At 41.9% G+C, this 17,004-nt stretch overlaps 2 protein-coding genes across 6 annotated transcripts; one reads left to right on the forward strand and one right to left on the reverse strand.

Moving 5' to 3' along the window:
* Positions 1–1,768: 1,768 nt before the first annotated feature.
* LOC121322043 (ectonucleoside triphosphate diphosphohydrolase 7-like) lies at positions 1,769–9,510 on the forward strand. Of its 4 annotated transcripts, none has more exons than XM_041261497.1 (13): positions 1,769–1,862; positions 2,446–2,574; positions 2,716–2,901; positions 4,207–4,412; positions 4,951–5,101; positions 5,271–5,374; positions 5,459–5,518; positions 5,804–5,955; positions 6,485–6,651; positions 6,826–7,153; positions 7,641–7,726; positions 7,958–8,119; positions 8,454–9,509. In XM_041261497.1, exons 2-13 carry the CDS (start codon positions 2,567–2,569, stop codon positions 8,668–8,670), a joined length of 1,827 nt encoding a protein of 608 aa, XP_041117431.1. In that variant the 5' UTR covers positions 1,769–1,862; positions 2,446–2,566; the 3' UTR covers positions 8,671–9,509. The 4 variants fall into 4 exon arrangements, with proteins under 4 accessions (XP_041117431.1, XP_041117433.1, XP_041117430.1 ...); XM_041261496.1 differs by having other exon boundaries at positions 1,774–1,856; XM_041261498.1 differs by lacking the exon at positions 1,769–1,862 and adding an exon at positions 1,906–2,024.
* Positions 9,511–9,615: 105 nt separating this feature from the next.
* Positions 9,616–16,335, reverse strand: LOC121322467 (CREB3 regulatory factor-like). 2 transcript variants are annotated; one of them, XM_041262504.1, is made up of 9 exons: positions 16,082–16,335; positions 14,446–14,647; positions 14,277–14,363; positions 13,190–13,916; positions 12,594–12,767; positions 12,029–12,218; positions 11,767–11,840; positions 11,145–11,267; positions 9,616–10,526 (listed from the first exon to the last, which is right to left on the reverse strand). In XM_041262504.1, exons 2-9 carry the CDS (start codon positions 14,452–14,454, stop codon positions 10,378–10,380), a joined length of 1,533 nt encoding a protein of 510 aa, XP_041118438.1. In that variant the 5' UTR covers positions 14,455–14,647; positions 16,082–16,335; the 3' UTR covers positions 9,616–10,377. The 2 variants fall into 2 exon arrangements, with proteins under 2 accessions (XP_041118438.1, XP_041118440.1); XM_041262506.1 differs by lacking the exon at positions 16,082–16,335 and adding an exon at positions 15,791–15,894.
* Positions 16,336–17,004: the final 669 nt, after the last annotated feature.

Below are 17,004 nucleotides of genomic sequence, written 5' to 3' on the forward strand. Positions count from 1 at the left end.
TGGTACTTAAAAAATAAAAAAAAAATAAAAAATCTTAGATTATAAACAACACATTCCTTGAGGTGAGGTGGGCGTTTTTGCATGCAGTTAAAACTATACCTCCATCTCATTCATCCGCGTCGCACATAGTCAAAATCTTCACGCTACTTGGATTTCCTGCATTGCACAAAACTGAAATAGTACAAAACACATTAATCTGAAGTGCTGTTTACTATTCTTAAGAGTTTGTTGTTGAAGATAAACCTTTAAAAAGCTGTAGAATTCACTAGCAAGATTTTTTTGGTTTTGTTAATGTGCCAGTGTGCAGTTCATAGAAGGCAGGCACTCAGCTGTTGGTTCCAATGGTAATGTTTGAGCAAGGTGACGATAGAGAGCGGGAAGAGAAAATGCAGTCTATGAAGACCACAAGTGATGGAACTTAAACTCATATTCGACTGATTTATTGATTTCAATGGTTAGGCTAATGCATGCAGCCGCTGCCCATATTCACCAACAGATGGGTATGTTTTGTCTCCATAAAGGATGGCTGTCAGAAAGGCTTGGAATTTCCTCCCATGACTGGGTTTGGAGTGGCAAAGGTTGTTTTGTGGGGAAAAAAAAGAAACATTTTTGATCAAATACAATGAGGTCTAATACAATGTTTCACATTGCACACAAATGGAACTGGCCACATACACACTGCTGTGTAAATCTGCCTTAATCTTTTTTTAAAAAAAAATCTTTTTTTTTTTTAAAAAGTTAAGGCGGCGCTTAATGTGAATTGTTTTTCCAAACCCCACAGTTCTGCCCGAAGTCCTGAATTTAGTCATCTGGTCACACGTGTGCAAAATAACTGTTCTTGACACTGAATGGGGTGGCCTCTGAGGAGCCAAATATACAATATTTGATCTCACTTTAACCACTTTCTCACCACAATGAGTGACCAGTCTTAGCAGTCTCTATTGGATAGGGTTACTAGATGGTCATGTACACTAGCACAGTTTGGAACAGTTTGGGCTTTTCAACACATCGCAATGCGTTCGTGTACGTTTTACCGGTCTCAGTTACCTTTCACACACAGGACTGCACTCACTAGAATGTACTGGGATGTGAATTGAAAAGTGAGTTGAACCCTACCACTGGAGAAAACTTTTTCTAGGACCAATAAAGAACAAATGGCACAACCCTATTGTTCTGGTTTTCTAGAAGGGATAACATTTCGGGGTTCATTTTGTATCATTAAATGTTTTCCAAATACAGCATCTGAAGAGGGCAGTTATCTGTTTTGGAGTATAACAGGGCTTAGTGGCGTAAAGAAGATAACATTTGCTCAATGAGAGAAAAAAAAAAAAAGCAATTAAAATGCGAGTTGTAGTACCACTACGCTTGTGAGGCGTTTTGAACTACAGGGATAACGTCCATTATTGGTGACCATATGATTCCTAGAAGTGCAGTGGACATATACACACGATTAAAAGAATTGTATGCAACCGGCACCAAAACAAATACCAGAATGCTCGGGTACACAAAGGCTTAAGCATTTCAATGGGCTGTACTACTACACTTAAATCTTCTTTTGCATAATTCCTCAGTCTTACTTAGACGTGACAGTTTACATGTATTGGTTATCAATGGCTCATATTGGTTAGGGTTATTCATTAATTCGACAAACAAAGATACGCTGATCAACGTGAATTACTAATATAAACGAGTTTTGTTTCCTCAAAAGAATGCGTGCAGTAGAAATCTTTATCTAACTGAAGCTCCCCAGTCTGGTTCCAGCACAGCACTTTACGTCAGTTTCCTGTTCCCTTGGTGACGTGGCGTCGTATTCTGAGGGACAAGACGCTGAACGAAGGAGTCCAGACTTCATTGCAGTAATTGTATATTACTTTAATTTGACCTTATATAAATATATATAAATCAATTCTGGGTGCACGTTTCGTTGCCGTTGCTTGAGTGTGTCTGTCTTCACTCAGTTATTTCTGATTAAGAACAGACGAGGAAGTCAGGCTCGATTGTATGCGGCGGACTCGTTAAACGAGGTTATTGTATCCTAATAATGTGTTTTTTCTTGGACTGTGAATTTTTACTGTGTCTTGTTTTAGCCACCTCTTGGTTGGTGTGGAACCCGCTCACTGCTTGAACAGAGCCCCCTATTCACTAATTGATTGTGATCTTCTCTTACAGTATAATGATGAAAGCCAACAAGCCACTATTTTTTTTTTATGGTTTTTGTTGTTCTCAAGCTAATTATTAATTTGTCATGTTGTTTTTCATTGAGTTTGGTATAATTGAGTGCACCGTATAGTTCCTGTTTTAGTTTCTTCTGTCTGCAGTCCACCTGACTCAGAAATACAGCCGCAGGTGTGAGGTCTAAGTTCAGCTCTCAGGGTTTTTTTTTTTTTTTTTTTTTTTTCTGTGAAAGTCAGCACTTATGTAATTCTCTCTTTTCTCCTATCACAGTTCCTGCTGGCCTTGTGTCCCCAGAGAACTGAGCAGCTGGAGAAACGTAGCCACAGCACCATGAGGTGACAGAGATTGATAGAGGCTCCCCTTTCATTTCTGCCTGGACAGCCCTGGACATATGGCAAGGTAAGGATAATTCAGATTGGGAAAACTGGATGCTGCCAGAGGAACAAAATGTAAAGATGAAAAAAAAAGTTGTAGGATTGTATTTGACTACAACCCTCTTAATTTCCCCTCCCCGTTTTCCATTCTGTCTTGTTGTTTCAGGTTAAATTTTGCATGTCTCCTGCCAGCCTCATGGCATTTCAGCCTGTCCCTTTCCATGCTGAGCGCCACTCCGAGGCAGCGCGTCATTGGCATAGTCATCTTCTTCACCTGCTTCCTGCTGATCTTCCTGGCCTTGCTGCGACATTGGCCCTGGAGCCAGGCCACCAGGAACAGCCATTTGGATAAGTGAGTGCTGAGCTCAACTAAACTGGGATTTTACAGAGTCTTGCACTTTAAAGTGTAAAAAACAAGTGTGAGCACTACCAAGCATTCAAAATAAGATACAGGAAGATGCTAACATTTTGTAAAAGCCCTCACTTAGGAAATGTAGACAGGCAAAAATTTGAAATTAACTACGTCACCTGTACAAAAGTTCCCTGTACTTTTAGCATCAACAGAAACTGATGAACTGCTTCTTCGTTGTTATTATTTTTTAGTGCCGTAAGAACATGCAAAAGACAGCGCCTACCTCAACACAATGGGCCAGATTGCTGGAGGACTGTCTGGCCCTCTCCTATACTAAATCTAGTTTTATATTGCCCTCTGGTGGAAGTTTGTAGCGTAGTATTGTCTCTTCGCCTTGGCAATGACTAATTATTTCACTTTATAACCTTCCTGAAAAGAGGAGAATTGAAACTTCAGGACCTCTTGATCAATTAGCACTTAAGAAGTCCACCTTCCCATTATTGTATCAGGCAGGGAGGAAATTAGCTGATTTTCTAAAGAGTTAATCACGTTTTGTTCCGGAGCCTCTCCAGTTAATACAATTTGCATCACTATCGCAAAACAGTGGTCTCGAGAAAGATGGTGTTGAATTACTGCCTACTGAGGGGCTGACATGTTCATTTTTGCTTACAATAACAAAATTCTCAGGTCTTAATAGAGTTAATGTCGATCCTTTGCTGTTCTGATAAGCATCTTAAATGAGATATAGTCAGCCTCTGAATGAGCTCAGTTCTTCTTTTCTGATTTAAAGCCTTTTAACCCAGCCGATGAGAAGTGTTGGACCCAGCTGCCGAGAAACCCAATCCCTGTAATTGAGGGCTATTTCATTTTTGTGTCGTGGGACAGCTAAATCGGAGGAAGTCAGAGAATAATGTTTCACTGAATAAGCAAAATGCAAGAAATTTAGCAAGGCTGTGAATTGTTTCAATTAGCTGCCCCCCCACCACCCATGTGTGTGTTAGTTTCTTAAACCTGGCTGCCCATTAGCGATGCCCACTGTTAGTAAGAGGTAAGTATTCATTGTGGGGTTACCTGAGAGAAGGCTTTCTAACATTATCAGGTGCTAGAAGTTGCTTTTAAATACACGCACATACAGAGGGTCCTCTTATAATGCATGCAATTTTCGCTAAAAGAGTGAAAAATGTCAAGAAATGTAAATATTAGAAACAAAGAAAAACTTAAGTTAAGTTGATTTTTTTTTTTTTTTTTTTTTTTTTTTTCTTAAAACACTGACCTTTCTGTCACTTCCCCATTCTCCTCTGTCAGGTACCTAGACATGTTTGAAAACATGGAGGCGACAGACACAGAGGACTCCAGCCTGAATTTCGGGGTGGTGGTGGACTGTGGCAGCAGTGGTTCTCGTGTTTTTGTCTATTACTGGCCTCCCCACAATGGAAACCCCCACTCACTGCTTGACATTCGACAGATGAAGGACCGAAACCGTATACCAGTGGTCAAGAAGATTAAACCAGGTTAGGCACAGCCAGGCTTGTATTTATCCAGAACGGCCCGCTGAAAAGCCCCCTTAATAATCAAGGGGATGGAGCAGGTGTAGAAGGATTGCATGTACCCAGTTCAGAAGCCTATTCCTTAACGGGACAGTCTGGAAAATGAGCTGGTAGTAAAGTCTTAAACTTCATCAGTAATTGTGACCAACTTACACACATGCTTTCTGAGCTAATAAAGGCTAAATTCAAAGGCAAATGTTCCATGTGCAGGAATTTATTAGTGTAAAACTAGCTAGCAACAACTTAGCTGAAGAAGGGGCAATTAAATTATTGTTCTGCCTAGTTTCTTGTTGGGTTTACAATGTTCAAAGCATGTTATGTCTATGCTTTTGTCCTTGCTTCAAAGTAAGTCCCTTTATCTTCAGAACCAAATCCTATGAACTAATGTAAAGGTATGTATCTAGCTTTTCTGTGTTATGTGGAAGTTTTCAGAGAACAGACCTGCAATGTGTTATTGGTCTGGAATATGTATGTTTCTTGCATAGATTATTCTTGTTTTCAGGGATCTCCACGCTAGCATCAACACCAGACAAAGCAAGCGACTACCTCCGGCCTCTTCTGAGCTTCGCCGCCGATCACATCCCTAAGAAGAAGCACAAGGAGACTCTTCTCTACATCCTGTGTACTGCCGGCATGAGGCTTCTACCAGAGAGGTACTCAAGCCACTGTTACGACTAAGCCATTGAAACACATTGCCATTGACACAGTAACCCATTACTATAGCTGAACCTAACTGTTGAGCCACTCTGTCAGTGGTTCCCACTGTTTAAATGCAGATTTGAATGTGGTAGTTGGTGAGATTTGTGCTCCTTTCTTTTCCAGCCAGCAGGTGGCGATCCTGGAGGATTTGAACACTGACATACCCCTTCAGTTTGATTTCCTTTTCTCCGGCTCCCACGCTGAAGTCATCTCTGGGAAACAGGAAGGTAGTTAAGTCTGATGGTGCATTTGTTTTAAAAGATGCTTCTAACCCTGCATTGTACTAAAACTGGGATTGGTTCTTTCCTCAGGAGTGTATGCATGGATTGGTATTAACTTCGTACTTGGCCGCTTTGACCACGCAGAGGAGGGTGAGTTTGCGACTGAGGTGGCAGATTACTCACACCATAACTAGGGCTAATCTGCACGAGATATTCCAATATTTGTTAAATTAACAAACTAACATGTAGCAGTGTGGTCTGGATATATTTAAACAATATACACAGTGTGCCATCTGTGGCCCAATCTAAATCAAGGAGCTTCACCAACTTGTCTGTCTGCTTAATCTTCTTCTTCCATTGCATAAAGTTGGGTATCTGGAGCTGTGAAGGTTAGGGTTTGGATCTCTGCTTATCTCCCATATTGTTGATTTCCAGGAGAGGACACAGTTGTTACTGTGACAACAGATTCCCAGACCCAGCACCCATTCTCCCGCAAACGCACTGTGGGTGTCCTTGACATGGGTGGGGCCTCGCTGCAGATTGCGTATGAGGTGCCCACCACTGTCGGCTTTGCCTCTCCCAAGCAGGTAACTTGATCTCACTGGAGTATGAACTTACTGTCCCACCTGAAGCGACAACAGAAACCACCTAGCTGCATAAATCAATCCCGGTAGTAAACTTGCTGACTCGAATGAGACCTGTTAATGTTGTCCAATGAATTCAGAGCAATTGTAGCAGTGTCCTGAGTGATCAAATTCCTGGCAACTGGTAATTCAGTAATGTAGTGTTTGAAACCCAGGACTGGTTGAGTCAGAGTTTCTAACCCTGCATGTGTATTTTAAATATTTTCTTATCCATACGTAAAAGTCATTGGTTAACAGTTTTCGAAACTATTTACACTAATAGATTTGTGTTTTGTCACAGTTTCTTGTTGAATGTTTTACATGCAAGTTATTCTCAGATGCCTTGAAGGTACATTTTTCTTAAGCCATACTTGGTGGTGAGGTGGATGTGGTGTAATACCAGGCAGTGTGGAAGACGGCTTCTTTCTCTGGACCTAGAGGTGAGGTGTGCTGGTAGTGCACCTTCCTCTTAATTCTGGTACTTTGTCTCCAGGAAGAGGCAGCAAAGAGCGTTTTAGCTGAGTTTAATCTGGGTTGTGACGTTCAGCACACGCAACACGTATACCGAGTGTACGTCAGCACCTTCCTGGGCTTTGGTGGCAACATTGCCAGACAGCGCTATGAGGACCACCTCATCAACAGCACAGTCTACAGGAGCAGGTAGTTAAACTTGACACATTTGAATTACTTCATAGTACACGTCTTCCACCTCCATTTAAAAAATAAATAAATACATAAACAAACCAGTTAATAAATAATAATAATTACATTCGTAATGATGTAATTACAACAGACATTAATGTACATGTATTGTAATGCCCTGATTGTGTTTAGGGTGACTGGAGATGGGACAGGCATGAGTGCCACATCCCCATCCCCGGACCCCTGCCTCCCTGTAGGGCTGACGGACACTGTGCAGCGGGATGGGCAGACAGTGTTCCTGCGGGGCCAGGGGGACTGGTCGAGGTGCCAGGAGGTTGTGAGACCCTTCCTTGGGAAGACAAATGGAAGCACCTCTTCCTTAATTGGAGGAGTCTACCAGGCACCCATCAACTTCCACAATAGTGAGTTCTACGGCTTCTCTGAGTTCTACTACTGCATGGAGGACGTGCTGCGCATTGGGGGTCACTACAGCAGCACCAAATACACCAGGGCAGCCACGGTAACGTCACATTTCAAATCTAATAAGTTACTATCAACTGGGACAGTTCCAAAGTTCTTACATCCAACATGCATTATTTATCCACAGGAAAAGATTATAGAATTTCATAATTTAATTACCCAGTGAACTGCGTGGCAATATAGTCAAAACACTTATATCTTTGTGCGGTTCACATCCTAGGAGAGACATGGGAATAGTCACACATTACTTTCATCTCTCCTGACTTCAAAGAGAGTAAAAGTACAGTTTAAATGGCCCTTACTGGACATCTGTTTTGTACTGTAGTATGACAAATGTGATGAATGAAAGTACGAAACCATTAACGCGGAATGTAGTAAGAAAATCAAGGCCTCTTAGGGAGTGAAAGTGGCTGCTTAAATGGCAGCCCTGTATAATTTCTTCAAAGTAACCCAACTGTACAGAAGATTAATGTCCTTTTCATGTCAATGATATACTTATCTTCATCATCGCTATGTTTTCTATGTAGGATTATTGTGCCACCAAGTGGTCAACTTTAAAACAGCGACTGGACAGCAAGCTTTTCACTTCCCAGACTGACCTCCACAGGCTTAAGTAAGTTACTCCTTATGTTCAAGCAATATTGAATAGCTGTGGGACAGAGGCACCCAGGGGTCACTGCTGGGTCGTATTCTCTCATATTTTCAAACATTACCTCCAGGTCTTACTGAATTAGTGACTAAGAGGTCAATTTGATCAACCTGTAACCCACAAATGGGTTTTGTTAAACCCCGAGAGTAACCCAGTCCTCTAACCAGTACGCTGCTGTTTCTTTTACACTCTCAGGTACCAGTGCTTCAAGTCTGCCTGGATGTATGAGGTGCTACATACAGGTTTTCAGTTCCCAAAGGACTACCCCAACCTGAAAACCGCCCAGCTTGTGTATGACAAGGAGGTGCAGTGGACTCTAGGAGCCATTCTCTTTAAAACCCGATTCCTACCTCTCAGGTAAATGGAAGTATGCTAATGTAATCTTACTCCTTGATTTAGCATCCTGAGTCGGTTTGTGTTTCAGTTCTTTCACATCCAGAAGCAGTGAAAGGCTTGGCAGGAGCTGTAGGATTTGTGCAAAACAGCTGTGATGGGATAAAGGAATGAATTCACCTTAAATAATGTAAAGTTTAAAGTCCAAACAGTAACTAACACTGTAAGCTTATTTAGAAATTATTTTTGGATAAGAGGTGTCTGCACTGAGCTGGCGCTGTATTTGTTTGTGACCAGTGCTTGTATCAATGTTGAGCTGTACTACATGAGCAGGTGCTCGTCTTTCTCTGTCTTGCAGAGACCTTCAGGTGGAAACGTTCCGGCAGTCTCACTCAAGCTGGATTCGCTTCTCCTTTGTCTATAACCACTACCTGATCTTCGCCTGTATCCTGGTGGTGGTGCTTGCAATCCTCCTGTACGTCTTGCGTCTGCGGCGCATTCATCGGCGAGAGCAGCGCTCAGCAGCCACTCTGGATCTGCTGTGGGTGGAGGGGGGTGAGCCGCTCAAAGGCTGAGGGGCCAGCAGGAAAAGAGGGCAGGGCACAAGGAGGGCTGCAGGGGATTGGGGTAGAGGAAAGGGATGAGGGATGGAAAATATTTTAGGGATGTAGTAAGAATGTGTCACTTCTTAATCATCATCTCTCTGCAGGTTTTCCTGAAATTTAATGAGAATTACATTCCGTTTTTTTTTTTTTTTTCCCCCATCCTGGGGATCAATTCTACCTCATGGTAGCATTTTTCTAGAGACTAACTGTAAAATTGTTGGGAATCCATTGTAACTGAACTGTAAGAGATGGGTATATATCTGTGGATTAACTGCATGAAGTGAGAGAATATGGAACTAGACAGGGGACTCTGGGCACTCCTGGACTGTAATGCAGCTGCACTCTGCAAGTCTTCACTGCCTGTGTGTTTGTAAAGGAAATTATAAATATAAATAACTATTTTAGTAATTTAATTTTAAATAAAGTGGCCAATTGTAATGACCCTGTTGTTAGTATGCGTTTGTTTGTTCAGGTGCATGATAGACAGGGTCCAGTAGCTTTCCTCCTTGAGAGATGGGTTCTAGCACAGCGTATCAAACAAAAATCATATGCAGAAATAAACAATTGATCTGATCACACTGTATAATCTTCTGTTTAGAACAATTAACCCTATAGAAACAAAGCAGCTTGCATGTGAAAGAGATAGTTATGAGCAAACACAGTACCATATCATTTTGTAAATTTTTTTGGACAGATACCACACATGGGAGAAATTCATTCTTCAGAGATCAGAGCATTGTTTAGTCATCAAAACCTCAATGCTGACTGCTGGCCAGGTATAGGAAGTCATAACTGGCTTAATTAATATTAAGTACTGCAAAAAAAATGTAAATATATATATATATATATATATATATATATATATATATATATATATATATATATATATATATATTACTAATTACAATAGCTGCTTATAAATATTAAAATCTACATTCTACAAGGTCTACAGTACGTTCACAAAAAATAGGAATAATAAAATTAAGATTTTATATTTGCACGTCACTTCCTTTAAGGTGGGGGCCACAGCAGCATCAAAACTGAGCAAACATAACCGAGTCAGAATTAAATAGGACGTCTTAATGTCCTCCAGTGCTTTCTGGGGCGCAGGGAAGGGGACTTTGTACAGTAGAACTTTATCAACATACAGTACATATGGTGAGGCTGTACTTGATACAGGAGTGCAGCTAGTTTTCAGAGAATGAGATCATGGTTCGGTAAACTTGCCACAACCAGTTTCTTTTTCCAGGTGTGTCAAAAACAACTGGAAATGTCTATCCTAGATCTGTAGACAACTCTGATTAAGGTTTGCTGAAGCTCAGGGTTAACTGTAACATCTGGATTAGTAGGAGCACATGTATTCAAAGAGGGGTGTGCAGAATGGAGATAACTTTAAAAAGAGCAGAGAAATAATGCCACTCCTGGCTGATTTTGTTTCTTTGGGGTAAATCCCTTAGTCTATTTTGCCTGCAAAAGCCAGTAAAACTAAAAGGAACGTGATTATAAAATTAGACAAGCATGAAGTGTCTTTTTTGTTGAAATCTAATTTTAAACTAAGTTTCTGTTTAGTGGTGCAGCAAGTCCATGCTCCCATAAGATCAGACAAACTCCTCTTCCGTAAACAAGTGCAAATAAAATAAAGTGAGACAGCAAAAGGGGCTTGATGTAGATTCAGCTTTAACAGTCTCTGGAAAGGACATTCAGACTTGAGCCAGCAGTGGGGACCCCCTGTCCCTTAACCACCCCCCCACCCAACGGCTCCCCCCTCGCTGCGCTCTCCAGCACTCTCTGAACAAACTCTTTGGAGCATCCTGCCACTTCCGGCCCTGCCAAGGCAAACAAAAGCAGAAGAGCATTAGGCTTCCTGACGAGGAGATGAAGCACTATAATAAAATCACCATTAAGCAAAGGGAAGGACAAAATGCTGTTCTTTTTTCCCCCCACACACACTTCATTAAAAGCGTCTGTTTCCTGGTAGCTAATCCTTTCCTGTGGTATAGGTCAGATTTACTCGGTCAAACTGCATATCCTGAAAAAAGCAGTGGAAGGTCTTGAATGGGGCAGTGAAAACGTTACTCGTGCTACAATTAACAAATGGATAAAAACCTTAATGCTACATTTGAAAAACAGCAGTGTTTTAATTATTTAAATATTTAATGATTGTGACTGCATCTGAATATTTATACCCTTCCATATAATGATCTGGGGTAAGAACTGAAAGAAGAAAAAAAATCCTCTGACATGGAGGCATAATATAAGAAGTACTGAAAATTGCTTTAAACAGTTAAGAAATCCATTTCCATAATGGACAAAATATATATTGCTTGTTGTTCTGATGTACTAACAAAACACCCTAATCTAAACGATGCACCTCACATAATATTGTGTGCAGTTAACCAAACTGACAAACAGATTTCATAAACTGGTTTAATCATGATGAATACCACTCAATTCTTTCATAAGGCACTCCAGTATTTCATTCATTCCTTTTTGGTACGGCTCACTCCTGCTCTCCACTCTCCTCCTGATGGCCTCCTTGATCTGCAGTAGCATACCCAGCAGGCTGTCTGCAGGGAACATGAATTAGAGACACTGGCTGATCAAGTCTATGCAAGTAACTGAATGTCTATGGCTGGTGACCCAAACTGAAAAATACCTTCTGAAACCAGAGAAGCTTAAACAGATTTTACCCCCCCCCAATAAAACACTTAGAATGAGTGTCACAAAGAGGACAGTAAAAAAGACAAACAAAAAAAAACTAATTGAAAATGTAGCAATTTTCTTTTCTGAAAATACTAACTAGTAACACTATAACACTTGATAGCAAAAGGTTGTTTTGTCAAGTGTACACAAAGCTCACAAACAATTGCACACAATTTACTCCAAAGCTTATGTTCAAATACATCTATTGTATACCGTTAATGTCTCTGTGTGAAACCTGTGCAATTCACTGTGATGGAAACATAAATGCACAGTCCTGTGCCATTAGATGTTAAATGAAAACAAGGTAATAAAGCCTTGACAGACCTCTCTGGAATTGTTGCACTCTCCCTGTCTGCCACTCACCATGCTCATGGTTCAGCCCCCACAGCTTGATCTTGTTGGCTTCGTGCTGCGCTTTCTTTTTGAGTCGACAAGCCCTGAGATTGGGGAAGAAGTAAACAGCTGAGCAATACATTCACTCCAACTCCTCTCATCCCTGCCAAACAGGCACTACTGCTACTACTCATGTTACCATTCTCTCCAGTACTGCAATTGTGTTGCATTGTGATGCATCAACACCGCCCCTTCTTTTCCCTCTACTTGGGTCGTTCCCTATTCTGGTTACCTTGAGGCCAGCTTGTTTTTCTCTTTCCTGGAGCGGGCCCTGGCAGTGACAGGCAGGTCGTTGGCAGGTCTCATACCCTCGATGGCTCGGTTCAGCTTGCGCAGTTGCTCCCCGATGCTCAGGAGTTTGCGCGGGTTGGGGGTCAGGTCGCTGGCATCAGTCCGCCGAGCTTTCCTTGACCTATTATTGCCTGAAACAATGTGGGTCCAATGTCAGAGGGTACACAGCCGATACAACCAGCTGCTAGACTGGGTAGTAGCAGGAGCCAAGATACAGTGTTTTATTGCAGTTAGGCAACTAAAACAGTGCTCTTGGGAAAGTGAGGTAGTTAAAACTGAATGAATTCCCAAGTCAGCTCACAGACAATATAATAACTGAATCTGAGCAGAGGCAATCATTAACGGGGGGAGGGGGATTTGTGTCATTTCAAAGGTTTTTTTAGTATTACTTTTTATTTATTAAAAGTAAAACGTGGCATTTAATAAACTGACACAACACTTCTCTATATTTACCCCACTAAAATCAATCTGAGCCTTTCCCCTTTCGGCACTATTGCGGTGCTTACCTGCAGCCGAGGCACTCTCTCTCTGGTAGAGGTTGCTGGGGAGTGTCTGACAGCTCCAGCTGGATGATGGCTCGCTGCACTTTCTTTTGTTAGCGGACTCGCACCCGTGGCTGTACTCCCAGAAACACCTGTGTTTCTCTGTCCTCCCAGCAGGATGATCCTCCAGCTCTGGGCCTGGTGATAAACACAGCAGCCTCTAACATTAAAACAACTCCAGGGATAACGTGTGTACTTGGAACAAGTAACTGAAGAGAGTTCATTTTAGAAAACAGAACAAAAGGCTGCACCTTAAGATGCAGCCCTGTGTGTTACTGTTGTTTATGTGGCATTAGAATATCACAGTTTATGTTTAATGTTTAACAATGTATCCAGGCAGAGTAGTAAGAGTTTCCATAGAAAACAGTGTTTGAGTGAGAGAATTAGTGAGGGTCTGCGTTTGTCCAAGAATGTGTTTGAGATAATGAAATCTTGAATATGTAATTATGTTAAAAACAAAACAAAAAAACAACAAAAAACTGCAAAGTGCCAGCCTGTTGCAGGTTCTCAGAGTACATCTCCTTCTCCCTGACTGGAAATATACAGTCCTAGGGACTCACCTGACTCAGGGGAGCTAGACTCTTCTCTCTCTTCATCCTCATCCTCATCAGAGCCTCCAAGCTTGCTGTCAGACCCCTCACTGGAAGCAGAGTCTGGCCCTGCCTGCATGGAGTAGTTGTGCTCCTCACTGGTGAGCTCCAGGGCTGCCTCCGAGACCACGGCCGTGCAGGGTGGTGTGGTTGGAGAGCTGGCCTCGGCCCCCTGTCCTGCCTCTCTGTCCCAGTCAGCCTCCCCCGTCTGGCTGCCTGACTCTTCTTGGTAGTCACGCTGAGACTTCAGTCTTCTCACATCTTCCCATCCTCTAGCTGACTGTATTGGGGCCTTTGGTTTTTCCACCTGTTTTGACTCATGTGGTCTAGCTTTCCACCTCCTGTACCGAGGCCCTGACTCTTGAGCCCCATCTCCTTCCTGCAGGCTGCCAAACTCCATCTCTGCGTCACACCCTCTCTCAGCAGGGTTGTCCAGCAACCCATCTGCAGTTTTATCCGGTTTGTGGGACATCCCCCGGCGCCCCATGACTTCCTCTCCACTCCCTAGCTCCCCCTCCAGGCTCCCTTTTGTGTAAGCAATGTCCTCCAATGCAGACACATCCCAACGCTCACAGCACTGCTCCTCCCCAAAGCCATCGTCCACCAGGTCACTCAGCAGCTCGAAAGGGCCCTTCGGGGGTGCCCCTGGGTACCCCAACATCAGCACAACCCCCTGAGAGCTGTGGGTGAACTCCGGCTGGGGCACAGAGAGGGAAAGGCAAATGATTTGATTAAACTGCACCCTTTTAATAGCTCCATAGGCTTTGGGCTTGTTGTGACCACACACAGTATTGCAAAAAAAAGATCACAATCAATTATGTCTAAAGTCTAGTATGATATTACATGAATTTCATGTGAATAATTCTGCTTTATGCAACCTGCAGGCTATTAATAAAAAACAAACTTGGCGTTTGTAATCCTGCTGTTGATCCTTCGACAAATAATGTTCTTGTAACTGATATTTACCCCCAGTAGCTAGTACTCTGTGATGCTGCCAGCTATTCTGAAGCAGGTTTCATTTTAGTGTGCCCTCTGGTGAACCACAAAATGTCCTTACCTGATCACACACGTCCATCTCTGTCCTGCAGCCTGACAGGGAAGTTGTAGATTGGTCAAAGGTGGCACGCTGTCTACATATTCCTGGCTGGAGAGAGAAACAAATGAGGGATGTCAGTACAGAGAATCACGTGACCGCACATGAGTGTTTGTTACTGTGAATGATCTACCTGAGGCATGACCAAGGCTGCTGAAAGAAGGCACTTCCTCTGGTTTTTGTCACTGACCCTGGTGGGTAGCAATGTCCAGGCACAGTGAATGAGACAGCTGCAATCGTCCTCGACACCTTGACAGTAGGGTCTGGAGAGGGGAGGGGGTGGGGGGTGGGGGGTGTCAAGACCCCATTCACATCACAGCTGCTTGTTTTCAAACCTTAAAATGATGCAAACAACAAACACCATATGTTATCTTTAACAATGCACCCGCAACACTATGCTTTGTCAAACACTGGCAGAATGCTGATAGAGGCAAGCCTGTCGACAGAGGCGAGCGAAGTGGCTGAATTCGTCATTAACGAAGCGTGTTTATATCTTGCCTTCTTACACACAAATGTATCTGAGTAAAGATCTATCTGTTTGCAGCTTGTATGCTTGTTCTAGATCCCCAAAATAGCTGTCTAATCTCACTGCACCCTGTGTCATTCAGTCTAGGCAGCACAGCCTAAATCTCCAGGGTGACTGTGACGCATTAGGTAGACAGAGGGAGAGACACAGAGAGAAGGGATTGAGAGGAGGAAGAGAGGCATGGAAAGAGTGAGAACACAGGGATACCAGCTCCCAAAATATTTCAAGAAAAGCCAGTCCTAGTTATTAAAGCAGTGTTTGTTACTGGTTATCAATCTAAGACAGCTAGTCTGACCTAGAAGAAAGCAACTCTGCATAGTGGTTTGAATTGGAAATGTGGCACTGGGAGTGCTGATGGAGCAGTAGAGCACACTGGTTACTGCTGAGGGACTAGGAGGTTGTGTGCTCTAGTGTTTAGAGCTGAGGGACGAGAGACAGTACTAGTACCAGATATGAGGGACCGGGCGGCACTAAAGGCTAATGTCTGGATCAGATGGACTGAAACAGTAATAAGCAGGTTCAATAAATTCATATATATATATATATATATATATATATATATATATATATATATATATATATATATATATATATATATATATAATTGCACACACAACATTTGTTTTAAGATTTATGAATATGCAGTACACAAAGCAAGTACAGTTCTATAAATTGATTGACACAACCACCTTTTTAAAATGGCCCAGATTTTAAATCGAGTTTGAACTCATTTGAGTATTTACTTTAGCTGGCACTGCAGCAGAATATACACAGTCCACACCTACCAATTTGCATTAATACGGGATACATGGTTAAAAATAACCGAAATAATAACGTGTGACGCTTTTGACACTGTGCTGGCGCTTCTGACTATTGTAATAATTGGTTTCCATTCTTTCACGTTGCAGCTGACGCCCCATCCACTGCATGAACTACAGGTTAACTAACCTACCTGTTGGTGTTGTACACTAGATCCCGGTCCAGCATCGATGACTCCTGTCTCAGTTTCTCCCGTTACCTACTCTTTCAAACAACCACCTCACTTCTTAAAATCAGGAAACTACGTAAACAGCCCAATTCATGGGTGGAGGGATACAATGTGTGCTCATCTGATAGTGTTTATTTCTATGTAAACAACTTAGCACGTCAAGCTAAGCTGATTAAACTTAAGATGAATTTAAGTAACCGTATGCTTCCTGACTGCATTAAAAAAAAATTAAAAAATCACAGATAAGTCACTCACCTCCGACTACTGATGTCTTGTCCCCTCTTCTCTGTTTCCAGATTTCTTTAAATGGTGACTTTATACAGCAGCTGATCAGCACCGTCCTGTCTATGTGCCTCTGACAGTATCGCCTGTGCAACACTGTTGCCGTTTAAAATGTATTGCACCTTTACTGTAACAATTACAAGTTATGGTATTGTATTAAACTAAAATAAATAAAACAAATAAACAAACCCACGCCAAACGCAAACACATTTTTTTTTTTTTTTTTTTTTTTTTTTTTTTTACTTCAGAATGAAGGAAGTTACTTTCTAACAGCTGGCATTGAGCTGGCCTATGTTAACGAATAGGGGTTTCCTTATTTATGCATGCGTATATTTTCCACTGATAATCTGCATTACTTCGTACCTTCATTTCTAATATGCAGAGTGAGGTTTTTTTTTTTAACTATACAATCTCCACCACAAAAGTCTATTTGATTCTGCCGTTTAGTTCACAGAAAATAGTAATACAAATATCCCCAAGATGGAGTAGATGGTACCTCCTGCTTGACTCATCTCGAGAATTTGCAGAATCTTTAAAAAACAAACAAACAAAAAAAAAAAATACATAATGTGGAGTAAGGCTGGATAAGAAGGAAGAAGGAAAGCGAAACTCTTTTCGCGGTTAAAAATAAAGTTATGTAAAAACGAATCTTCACAGTGCATGATGTGAAATGGAAACTATTTAATCTGTAAACAATACGGTGAAAAGGTGAAGCCATCTCACAGCACATTTAGAAACACGAATATAGAGCCCTATTCGCCTGCTTTTTACACTGGCAACATGCATACAATATGATCTATTTTCATGCTTGGAAACGCCATTGTGACACTCACCAGGCACATATAAAACATGCCTGAGATCTGAGTATGGTTAATGTCTTCACTGCCAATGTGCAA

This window comes from Polyodon spathula, chromosome 10 (assembly GCF_017654505.1).
Source record: "Polyodon spathula isolate WHYD16114869_AA chromosome 10, ASM1765450v1, whole genome shotgun sequence".
Lineage (NCBI taxonomy): Eukaryota > Metazoa > Chordata > Actinopteri > Acipenseriformes > Polyodontidae > Polyodon > Polyodon spathula.